At 44.2% G+C, this 12,333-nt stretch overlaps 2 protein-coding genes across 3 annotated transcripts in view; one reads left to right on the top strand and one right to left on the bottom strand.

The window, feature by feature from the left end:
- The window catches only part of plppr2b (phospholipid phosphatase related 2b), a 9,207-nt gene extending 403 nt beyond the window's left edge, over positions 1-8,804 (top strand). The window contains exons 2-8 of one of the 2 annotated variants that reach the window (XM_053498776.1): positions 574-671; positions 3,177-3,365; positions 3,521-3,641; positions 3,750-4,000; positions 4,362-4,538; positions 4,625-4,767; positions 7,058-8,804. In XM_053498776.1, the coding sequence (XP_053354751.1) occupies positions 594-671; positions 3,177-3,365; positions 3,521-3,641; positions 3,750-4,000; positions 4,362-4,538; positions 4,625-4,767; positions 7,058-7,166 (1,068 nt within the window). In that variant the 5' untranslated portion in view covers positions 574-593 and the 3' untranslated portion in view covers positions 7,167-8,804. Of the gene's footprint in view, positions 1-573; positions 672-3,176; positions 3,366-3,520; positions 3,642-3,749; positions 4,001-4,361; positions 4,539-4,624; positions 4,784-7,057 lie in introns of both variants that reach the window. The other variant, XM_053498778.1, reaches the window with a different exon arrangement.
- A 1,072-nt stretch (positions 8,805-9,876) lies between these two features.
- Positions 9,877-11,121, bottom strand: LOC128526741 (uncharacterized). Its single transcript, XM_053498874.1, has one exon. It carries the CDS (start codon positions 11,119-11,121, stop codon positions 9,877-9,879), a length of 1,245 nt encoding a protein of 414 aa, XP_053354849.1.
- Positions 11,122-12,333: the final 1,212 nt, after the last annotated feature.

The raw sequence follows: 12,333 nt of genomic DNA, 5'->3' as shown, positions 1-12,333 counted from the left end.
AGTGCGTCCTCACACACTCCTGAATGTTGTAAATGGGAATGTTATGATTGATGAAGGTGCAGTAACGGGTCTTGGGTCGTGTTCTGATCCGGACGCGGTGCCGTAGTGAGGCAGGACCTTCAGGCAGCACTAACACACTCCTGACATCAGCTGGGTTCCAGCAGCTCTGTGATAAGCTGTGTATGTCCAGCACACACACACACACACACACACACACACACACACACGCTGTGTGTACAGATCTGTCCTTCACGCCGTGTCCTCAGTCCCAGGGCCGAGCGAGCCGTACTGGAACTGAGTACTGGTACTAAATTAGGTTTTTCTTCATGTAGGGTCAGAGGGGCGGAGCTAAAAGTGGAGCAGACTGTTGATTGGTTGGCTGTAACCATCACAAAACTGCTACTCGAATGCGAAAGCTGTGACCGTGGGCACTTTGGTCATGTTCCAAATCACTCTCTGGGCCACTGCATAGTGTGTCTGTACATAACAATAATAAACGGCACAATAACACAGGATTCATGGTGTGTGTGTGTGTGTGTGTGTGTGTGTGTGTGTGTGTGTGTGTGAGAGCAGTGTCGTAAAAAAGAAGAAAGATGGACAGAAGGGTGACTGGAGGAAGAGGAGGGCTGAAGAAGAGCACACACATCGTCCCCTGCTTTCTGTTTGTGGAGGTGAGTCTAATCCGACCCCCCCCCCCCACCTCCACCTCTCCCTCCCCCCCCACCTCCCTCTCTCTCTCCCTCTCTCTCTCTGTTCATTAAGTGCAGTGTTTGATTTCCTCAGATGGTGAGATTGCCTCTGAGGCTGTGAGTCTGAGAACTCGGCTGTGTTCCAATCCGACAGCTTTGATGCTGGAGCTCTGGATGAGGGAGAGAGCACGTTGCTGAGGCTCGCTCCTGCTGCGGTTCTCTCCTGTGTTTTTGGGGCTAATGTTAACGACACACATTAAATAAATCACCAGTCACAGAGGCTCCCGGGGCTCGAGCGGCTCTCCGCACTCAGTCCCTCCTCCACGCCACTGACGCGCTCCCTTTATTAACTAATCATTATTAATGTTATTAGTGAATTTTTAAAACAAACTCCATATTCCATTCTCTGTTCACTCTCATCATGTGACTGAGAAACAGCACAGACGGAATCTCCTCCGTCCTCCAGCTTTACCTCCTGACTGATACACTGCACTCGCACTGAAGACTCCTTACACTGATCTTACACAATTTACTCTCATACACACACACACACACAGTTTAAGCTGTTGATGTTCAGTGGAGTGGATGGTGCTGTGCACATCCCTGTGAATATGCTGTTACTATGGAAACAATAATGCATCAGAGTGAGCACATTAATATCAACCTGCACTACTGCTGGAGCTGCTGTTATAGAGAACTAATCAACACCTTCTGACCAATCAGAGCGCAGGACTCAGTAGCAGTGCGGTGTAAATCAGATTTGTTTAAATCAAACAATGTTTTATTAAAATATATAAAGTTTTTCACTTTGTCTACGTTTAAGAGAACAAACTATTTCACTATCAGTAGATTAACAGAAGATGACATCTATATAAGTAAAAGAAATGTTTTGTCTCTATAAATAAATGGGACGTACACTATGAAAACTAAACCTCGCACCATCAGTGAATCTAAATGTGGAGTAAAAGTGATGTTATGAACAGTTATGTGTGGGATTTAATAATCTACTGTAAAATAATCTCCTAATGCCCTACTGTCTCAATGTAAACAAACACCTGCACCAATAGATATTAATTAGAAAAGATAAAGTGAATATTTTGACTGGGATTAGTTCATATTTTCACTTTGGCTGAAATAACAGCGCTGAAGTGGTATAAGTGAATTTTAACACGCTGGAGTGGTTTTAAGACAAAACTTCATCTTTATCCTTTGATCTACTTTTTCCATTTCTCATCTGTGATTCACTCTCCGATTACCGAACAGGGAGTGTATTTGTCTGAGCACCAAAGAAGGACAACTTAGTGTAAACAAGGCGTCAGATACTCAACCTTACAGAATGGGATTTCTTTGTATTAATAAGTTAGACAGAGAGTTCTGCTGTACAGAGAGACACACAGACATGGACGTGGGCTTCAACCTCAAATAATTATAATAATAATAATAATAAAAGTAATAATAATAATAGTAATAATAATAATATCACTGATTACATTAAAGATCAGAAGATTCTTTTTGACTACATCTAGAACTCTTTTCTTTTACCAACACTAGTATATATTTAAAAGGCTGCAGTACTGAGATTATCCAGCAGATGGCAGACACTCTATACACTATACGTCACTACAACGTAGGTATTTTATAGAATTACACTCAGACTTACATTGTTACACCTTTTTTCAGCATCAGTCACACTTAGAATGTCCTCTCACAGAACACGCATGCACGCACGCACACACACACACACACACACACACACACACACACACACTCACACACAAGTTAAATCTAGGACCTGAGGCGGTTCTTTAGTGTGTACAGTAGCTGGAAACAGGAACGGTTTAAGAACAATGAGTTTTTACTTCAGGAGAACTTCCTGCCTCCAGAGGAACCTGTCCATCCATCCACTTGTCTGTCCATACACCTGTCTGTCCATCCACTTGTCTGTCCATACACCTGTCTGTCCATACACCTGTTTGTCCATTCACATGTACTGTCTACACATCTGTCCGTCCATTAACCTGTCTGTCCATTAACCTGTCTGTCCATTCACCTGTCTGTCCATACACCTGTCTGTCCATCAACTCCTCCATCCATCCACCTGTCTGTCCATACACCTGTCTATTTATTAACTTTCCTTTATCAGTCTAAGCTGCCTGACCTGAAATCCATAACCGAGTCCATGTCTGTTTTTCCCCCTTTCTCTCTATAAAATAGTTTGACTTCCATTTTGACTTTCTCGCCATCTGCTGCGTGTGTGTGTGTGTGTAAACTATGCTAAACAGAAACCCAGGCCACAGAAAGATGACAGCAGGTGGAAGTCATCGCTCTCTCTCTCTCTCTCTCTCTCTCGTTCCCTTTTTCTCTTTATCCGTGTCTGAACTTTAGCAGCATTGACTTCCTCACTTTCTGGGTTTAAACCTTTAATCACTCTGATCCTGTGTGTGTGTGTGTGTATGTGCGTGTGTGTGTGTGTGTGTGTGTGTGCAGCTGGTCATCATGTCGGCCGTGGTATTGTTGGCATATTACTTTGAGTACACCGACACATTCCCCGTCCACCTGCGAGGCTTCTTCTGCTTCGACCGGACCTTCTCCCGCCCATACCCGGGACCCGAGGAGGCCAGTCGAGCCCCGCCCGCACTCGTCTACTCGCTCGTCACCGCCATTCCCACCATCACCGTCAGTATGAAGTTATCTATTTTTTCATTAATGTGCAAACAAACACCAAAGCATCAGAGTGTTCTGTTTCAGTATCTTTATCATTAAGAGACTGTGTGTATGTGTGTGTGTGTGTGTGTGTGTGTGTGTGTGTGTGTGTGTTTTTCCCCCTGCAGATCCTGATCGGTGAGGTAGCGGCGTTCTTCTCCAAGCCCGAGTCCCGTCAGGAGAAGACCATCGTCACTGCAGACTGCTGTTATTTCAGCCCCATGCTGCGCCGCATTGTCCGCTTCCTGGGTAAATAAAACACACCTCGCATTTACATATTAATTACATATTAATTAGATATTAATCATCTGTCCTTCTGATTGGTGCGCACTTCCTCCTTTCCCTCCATCCGTTCAGGCATTTACTCCTTCGGTCTCTTTGTCACCACCATCTTCGCCAATGCTGGTCAGGTAGTCACAGGAAGTCAGACACCTCATTTCCTGTCGGTGTGTCGCCCGAACTACACGGCGCTGGGCTGCCGGTCTCCGCTGCAGTACATCAGTGAGAAGAGGGCGTGTCGGGGGAATCCCTCCATCATCACCTCCGCCCGCAAGTCCTTCCCATCTAAAGACACTGCACTGAGCACCTACTGCGCCGTGTACACCGCCGTGAGACATTACCCACAATGCACCACTACAAATACTATACCAGTACACCACTACCACACCTTACTACCAGACGACACCCCCTGTTCAGACCATCTTCTACTCTAAGTATTCACTCTAAACACCACGCCATGCATCACCCCTGAGATCACCCCTGAGAACCTTCTCACTGGTTCTGGGAACTCAGGAAAGTATCCAAAGTTTGTAAAAATACAGTTTACCCAACCTGCCCCTATACGGAACTGCCCCATACAGAACTGCCCCATACGGTGGTAACTGTAGTGAATCCATGTCATGTCACTGTGTGACTTTGTTGACTGTTTACACACGCTGATATTCAGGTTTTGTTTTGTTTTTTCCACAGATGTACATAACCTTGGCATGTAAGACAAAAGGTACGCGTTTAGCCACACCTACTCTGAGTCTCGCCGTAATCTCATTGGCTATCATGGTGGGTGTGGTCAGAGTGACCGAGTACCGCAACCACTGGTCTGATGTTCTGGCAGGTTTCGTCACAGGGGGTGCGATTGCAATGTTTCTGGTGAGGAGACGGATTCACTGTAGTGCTGCTATTATGAAATATAGATCATTAACGCGGATAAGTGTGTGTTTGCTTTTTCTCTGCAGGTGACGTGTGTGATTAATAATTTTCAACAGAAGTTGCGCCCTGCATCTGTACCTGTCGTGCTCTCTCCACCTCCACCTCCTCCTCCACCTCCATCTGAACTGCCCCCCCTCACTATACCCAGCGTAGAGAGTCCACTCGAAAAGTTAAGTAAACTTCAGGTAAGGGAGTGTAGTGTGGGTGGAGGTGAGTATAATGTGGGATAGGGGGTGAGTATAGTAAATAAGTGGTGAGTGTAGTGTGGGTGTGGATAAGTATAGTGTGTGAGTAATGAGTATAAGTGTGAGTAGTAAGTATAAGTGTGTGAGTAGTGAGTAGTGAGTATAGTGTGTGAGTAGTGAGTATAGTGTGTGAGTGGTGAGTAGTGAGTATAGTGTGTGAGTAGTGAGTATAGTGTGTGAGTAGTGAGTATAGTGTGGTTGGGGGTGAGTTTAGTGTGTGAGTAGTGAGTATAGTGTGTGAGTGGTGAGTATAAGTGTGTGAGTAGTGAGTATAAGTGTGTGAGTAGTGAGTATAGTGTGTGAGTAGTGAGTATAGTGTGGTTGGGGGTGAGTTTAGTGTGTGAGTAGTGAGTATAGTCTGTGAGTGGTGAGTATAAGTGTGTGAGTGGTGAGTATAAGTGTGTGAGTGGTGAGTATAAGTGTGTAAGTAGTGAGTATAAGTGTGTGAGTAATGAGTATAAGTGTGAGTAGTAAGTATAAGTGTGTGAGTAGTGAGTAGTGAGTATAAGTGTGAGTAGTGAGTATAGTGTGGTTGGGGGTGAGTTTAGTGTGTGAGTAGTGAGTATAGTGTGTGAGTAGTGAGTATAGTGTGTGAGTATTGAGTATAAGTGTGTGAGTAGTGAGTATAAGTGTGTAAGTAGTGAGTATAAGTGAGTGAGTGGTGAGTATAAGTGTGTATGTAGTGAGTATACGTGTGTGAGTAGTGAGTATAACTGTGTGAGTATGTGTGTGAGTAGTGAGTATAAGTGAGTAGTGAGTATAAGTGTGTGAGTAGTGAGTATAAGTGAGTAGTGAGTATAAGTGTGTGAGTAGTGAGTATAAGTGTGTGAGTAGTGAGTATAAGTGTGTGAGTAGTGAGTATAAGTGTGTGAGTAGTGAGTATAAGTGTGTGAGTAGTGAGTATAAGTGTGTGAGTGGTGAGTATAAGTGTGTGAGTGGTGAGTATAAGTGTGTGAGTGGTGAGTATAAGTGTGTGAGTAGTGAGTATAGGTGTGTGAGTAGTGAGTATGTGTGAATAGTGAGTATAAGTGTGTGAGTAGTGAGTATAAGTGTGTGAGTAGTGAGTATAAGTGTGTGAGTGGTGAGTATAAGTGAGTAGTGAGTATAAGTGTGTGAGTAGTGAGTATAAGTGTTTGAGTAGTGAGTATAAGTGTTTGAGTGGTGAGTATAAGTGTGTGAGTGGTAAGTATAAGTGTGTGAGTGGTGAGTATAAGTGTGTGAGTAGTGAGTATAGGTGTGTGAGTAGTGAGTATGTGTGAATAGTGAGTATAAGTGTGTGAGTAGTGAGTATAAGTGTGTGAGTAGTGAGTATAAGTGTGTGAGTGGTGAGTATAAGTGTGTGAGTGGTGAGTATACGTGTGTGAGTAGTGAGTATAGGTGTGTGAGTAGTGAGTATAGGTGTTTGAGTAGTGAGTATAGGTGTTTGAGTAGTGAGTATAAGTGTGTGAAGAGTGAGTATAAGTGTGTGAGTGGTGAGTATAAGTGTGTGAGTGGTGAGTATAAGTTTGTGAGTGGTGAGTATAAGTGTGTGAGTAGTAAGTATGTGTGTGAGTAGTGAGTATAAGTGTTTGAGTAGTGAGTATAAGTGTGTGAGTGGTGAGTATAAGTGTGTATGTAGTGAGTATAAGTGTTTGAGTAGTGAGTATAAGTGTGTGAGTAGTGAGTATAAGTGTGAGTAGTGAGTATAGTGTGTGAGTGGTGAGTATAGTGTGAGTGTTGGTGAGTATAGTGTGTGAGTGGTGAGTATAGTGAGTTGAGGACGAGTTTAGTGTAAATGAGGGTGAGTTTAGTGTTTTAGGGGTGAGTGTAGTGTGAAAAGGTTTGAGTGTAGTGTAGGGGTTATTGGAGTGCATTGGGTAAGTGTATAGTGGGTGGATTATTTTAAGCGTAAGTGTCATGAGGGTGTGGTTGAGTGTAGTGTGGGTGGGACTTAGTGTATTGCAGTGGGACGAAGTATCGTGTGGGTGGGGCTGAGCTTGGTGTAAGGGGACCATACTATGATGACCCACTAATAGATATCAAACACTTGCCCGTTCCTGCCCCACCCTTTTTTAAAGTCACATGACCATTAAAACAAGCTCATTTTCCTTCCTGCTGTTGAATATTTTAGCTCGGACCATAAGTGATTTAAACATGTTATAATCTCTCTCTGTCTGTCTGTCTCTCACTCTCCTATCTCTCTCTCTCTCTCTCCACCTGTCTTACTCTCTGTAGGTTTCAGGCACTTCGTTCTCAGGTGTCACATGATGATCAGCGTTATTTACTCTCCGCCCCTCCTGATGTTCTCGTCCAATCCCGTCGTCCCCTTACTAGTGCCGTGTAATCCTCCACTCATCTGTTACTCTACTTGTACATAGCCCCGCCCAGTCCCCTCCTCCTCATATCATATTCATGCATATTGTTATTAATTACAAGGTGACTCCCCTCCAACACCCCTCACCTTTACACTCACAGAATCAGTAGTGCACTTTATCTCACTGAGTTTCACTGAGTCTCACTGAGTCAACATGCTAGTGCACTAAAGGTAGGCTAGTGCACTACAGAGCACAAGATTTCAGATGGGCCCTCAATTATGTGTTAGAACTAAAATTAAGACTAGGGGGAGTGGACAGTGCGAGTGGACACGGGGAATCATGACAAACCGGATTGTAACAGGCCAGAGCTGCTGTCTGTCACAGTCGCTGTACATATTTTTTATTTATATATTTTTTCTCCATGTTACATTTAATTTTTAGTGTTTATTCCTTTCCGTCTGTTTCCGTCTGATACCGTGAACTTTGACCCCTCTAAAAGTGACTCTTGGTCTGTCACGTCATTGTAAGCTAAGTGGTCAAAAACAATAAATCATTGAAGCACAACTAATTAAATAACATTATTTCAGTTACAATTAAAATAAGTAAATAAAAACTACTAAAAAAATTTTTTATAAACTAAATGAAAAATATATACAATTTATATTGCATAAAAATTATTAATATAAGAATAATTAATTTCTAGCAATGATTGTGTAATGGATTAGTATAAGATGTGTAAGAAAAAAAGTCTATTTTTTCGTAGAGAAAAAAACTTTCTTGTGTTCCTCTTACGGCTAATCATAAAATAAATCAAAATGTTAAAAACTACTTTGATATCAAATACAAAGTAGATTACATTCTGCAAATGATGTTTTATTATGATAAAATCAACATATAAAAAACTCATTCAACTGAAAAACCTTTGATAATCACACTCTGTTTATTACATGAAAAAAATATGTTTCATAAAAATTAATATTTAAGGTAAAACTAATCTATGAGAATACGATCTATCAAAATGTGGAAAATGTGTATATTTTTATTTTATTTATTATAAAAAAACTAACTTTCAGAACTTTTAACAACAGATAGAATTAGTTAAGTAATAAAGAGGAAATTAAACTAGACAGCTAGTGTAACATCGCAGTGCTGTTAGAGGCCAATAGAATAATAGTTATTATAATTTCATAATCATAATAATAATACATAAAATATACAGGGTAGAATAGACTAGAGTAATGTAAATAGTAAAAACTGCAAAATTTGATAAATCTGATACAGTTAGGAATGAACACACACTCCATACTTATGTAATATTTACTTTAGAGATACACAGGAAGAGAACTATATTTATATTTCTATAAAAGACCCAGCTGCAGTTTTATATTTGTGTGTGTGTGTGTGTAACGTCACTCCTTGTTTGTGTGTTTATATATTTTAATGTTATTCAGGTTTAACACCTGGCTTTGACGTGCCACATGTGGAAATATTTTGTGATGTCATCATGTGTGTGTGGTTCAGCATAATAGAAATGATCAGTTTCATGTTTCTTTAGACTGTTCAGGTTAGGTGCTGTTACTGTTTTTATGTTGATGATGTGTAATGTAGCGACAGTCCATGGTTTTGTAAATGTTGAATATAAAAATAAATACATTTTACACAGTGTGGCCATTGGTTATATAGCATTAATATTAATAATAACTAATAATAGTAGTGTTGCCTCCTAGTGGTGGAACTGGAGACAGGCGAAATGAACCTTGCGTGTTGCGTGTTAATTTAATTAAAGCTGCTTCATTTATAAATTGAAAAGGATATGGATTGCATTGGCAAGGAATGAATGAAGGGAGGAGTGGATGAAAGGATGAGGGGATGAATAGATGAGGGGTTGAGTAGACGAGAGGAGGAGTGGACAAAGGGATGAGAGGATGAAGGAATAAATGGATGAGGGGATGAGTGGACAAAGGGATGAGTGGATGAGCGGAGGAGTGGACGTGGGGATGAGTGGACGAGGGGATAAGAGGACGAAGGGATAAGGGGATGAGGAAATGAAGGGATGAGGGGATGAGTGGACGAGGGAATAAGAGGACAAAGGGATAAATAGACAAGGGGTTGAGTGGAAGAGGGGAGGAGAGGATAAGGGGATAAGAGGACGAAGGGATAAATGGACGAGTGGACTAGGGGGTGAGAGGACGAAGAAATGAGTGGATGAGGGAATGAGTGGACGAGGGGATGAGAGGATAAGGGGATAAGAGGACGAAGGGATAAATGGACGAGTGGACTAGGGGATAAGAGGCTGAAGGTATGAGTGGATGAGGGAATGAGTGGATGAGCGGAGGAGTGGACGTGGGGATGAGAGGATGAGGGGATGAGAGGACGTTGGGATGAATTAATGAGGGAAAGAGTAGACGTGAGGATGAGTGGACGAGAGGATGAGTGGATGAGGGGAGGAGTGGACAAGTGGATAAGTGGACGAGGAGAGGAGTGGACGAGGGGATGAGAGGATGAGTGGACGAGAGGATGAGTGGACGAGGAAAGGAGTGGACGAGGGGAGGAGTAGACGAGAGGATGAGTATACGAGGGGAGGAGTGGACAAGGGGAGGAGTGAACGAGGGGAGGAGTGGATGAGGGGATGAGAGGATGAGTGGACGAGGGTAGGAGTGAACGAAAGGACGAGTGGACGAGAGGATGAGTGGACGAGGGGATGAGTGGACGAGGGGAGGAGTGGATGAGGGAGGAGTGTCAAGAGGATGAGTGGATGAGGGAAGGAGTGGATGAGGAAAGGAGTGGACAAGGGAAGAAGTGGATGAGGGGAGGAGTGGACGAGAGGATGAGTGGACGAGGGGATAAGTGGACGAGGGGAGGAGTGGATGAGGGGAGGAGTGTACAAGAGGATGAGTGGATGAGGGAAGGAGTGGACAAGGGAAGAAGTGGATGAGGGGAGAAGTGGACGAGAGGATGAGTGGACGAGGGGAGGAGTGGACGAGGGGAGGAGTGGATGAGTGGATGAGTGGAGGAGTGAATGAGGGGAGGTGTGTACGAGAGGATGAGTGGACAAGGGGAAGAGTGGACAAGGGGAAGAGTGGACGAGGGGAGGAGTGGATGAGTGGATGAGTGGATGAGGGAAGGAGTGGATGAGGAAAGGAGTGGACAAGGGAAGAAGTGGATGAGGGGAGGAGTGGACGAGAGAATGAGTGGACAAGGGGAGGAGTGGACGAGGGGAGGAGTGGATGAGTGGATGAGTGGAGGAGTGGATGAGGAGATGAGAGGATGAGGGGAGGAGTGGATGAGGGGAGGTGTGTACGAGAGGATGAGAGGATGAGAGGATGAGGGGATGAGAGGATGAGGGGAGGAGTGGATGAGGGGAGGTGTGTACGAGAGGATGAGAGGATGAGAGGATGAGGGGATGAGTGGAGGAGTGGATGAGGGGAGGAGTGGATGAGGGGATGAGAGGATGAGCGGAGGAGTGGATGAGAGGATGAGGGGATGAGTGGACGAGGGGAGGAGTGGATGAGGGGAGGAGTGGATGAGGGGAGGTGTGTACGAGAGGATGAGGGGATGAGGGGAGGAGTGGAGGAGTGGATGAGCGGAGGAGTGGATGAGAGGATGAGGGGAGGAGTGGATGAGGGGAGGAGTGGATGAGGGGAGGAGTGGATGAGGGGAGGTGTGTACGAGAGGATGAGGGGATGAGGGGAGGAGTGGAGGAGTGGATGAGGGGATGAGTGGAGGAGTGGATGAGGGGAGGAGTGGATGAGGGGAGGTGTGTACGAGAGGATGAGGGGATGAGGGGAGGAGTGGAGGAGTGGATGAGGGGATGAGTGGAGGAGTGGATGAGGGGAGGAGTGGATGAGGGGAGGTGTGTATGAGAGGATGAGTGGAGGAGTGGATAAGTGGAGGAGTGGATGAGGGGAGGAGTGGAACACAGCTGTTCTCCCGTCTCTCTGTCTGACTCAGGTGTGTGAGCGTGTGTAGACACGCCTCTGGCATTTTATCAGTCCTTCATCTCGGAGACGGAGAAACTCGACACCTCCGGAGACGCAGAGTCTCCCCTCCCCCTCCCCCGCCTCCCCCCTCCTCCTCCCTCCTCTTCCTCCTCCGCTGCCTCGTTAGGATTTTACCCTATAAGGAAACAAACACACCAGATCTGTTTCTCCTGCTCACTTCCTCCATCCAGCTTCTCTCACTATTAAACACGTCGATGACCTTTGACACTGACATAAACTCACACTAAACATCCTAAAGCATCAGAAACTGATCCACTGGGGTGTGTGGAAAGGGGTGTTCAGTGACAGCACCTGGGGGAACGCTCGCTCTCTTTAGGGAACATTTATTCGGGGTGAATCAAACTTGGAAATGATTCTGTAGGTTCTGGGAGCCGCTAGATTAGTTTTTGCTGGAGACTCGGGGACGTACTGTTATTAAACACACTCACATGCTGATACTGGAGGAGAACCGATAATCAGACTTCTGCTGATTCTGAACCAGAAAAGTGTACAAAATCCATCAGATGGTGTGTGAGCAGTGGGCGGAGCCTCTGGGCCTTAACTCCTACCTGTCCTACTGATAGCCTTTTTCATTAAATCTTTTCCCTTTTAACAGGCAAAATTTACTTTTAATGCCCTGTTTAATAATTACAGCAAGAAATTGCCGCACGCGTCTGCTTTGTGCCGGGTGTAATGAATCACTCGCACCCTCGGGCAGACACAACCAGAGGAAATAAACCACTTTTACTCAGAAATGAATCAGCACAGAGCGTCTCTTCTGCACTGGATTCCACCATATAGAGAATCTACTGATGATCACATGAAGATTCAAAGCAGATCAATAAGATTTATGTTTTATTAAAACTAAAATGTTGTTATAAGAAGTCAGTTTGGAGTGAGATGGAGAAAAACTAATTATGAAATAAAAAACAACAGTGTTGAAATTGGGGAAAGAAAAAAAATCTACTTATTGTAAAATGACTGTAGGACTACAGGTACAGACATATCACTGCATTCCTGTCTATGTCTTACACACACACACACACACACACACACATTCTCTTCACTTTCTCTGAGCTGATAGTGAACACTGATTGCAAAACACCAAAGGTCAGAATTTAAGTAAATACCTATGTACAGACAGGTTTATATATAACACACACACACACACACACACACACACACAACTGAACAGTGAAATCTGTAGATATAACAC

This window comes from Clarias gariepinus, chromosome 6 (genome assembly GCF_024256425.1).
Source record: "Clarias gariepinus isolate MV-2021 ecotype Netherlands chromosome 6, CGAR_prim_01v2, whole genome shotgun sequence".
Taxonomy (NCBI): Eukaryota; Metazoa; Chordata; class Actinopteri; order Siluriformes; family Clariidae; genus Clarias; species Clarias gariepinus.
The sequence above is the reverse complement of the archived record's forward strand: the minus strand, read 5'-3'. Positions and strand labels throughout refer to the sequence as shown.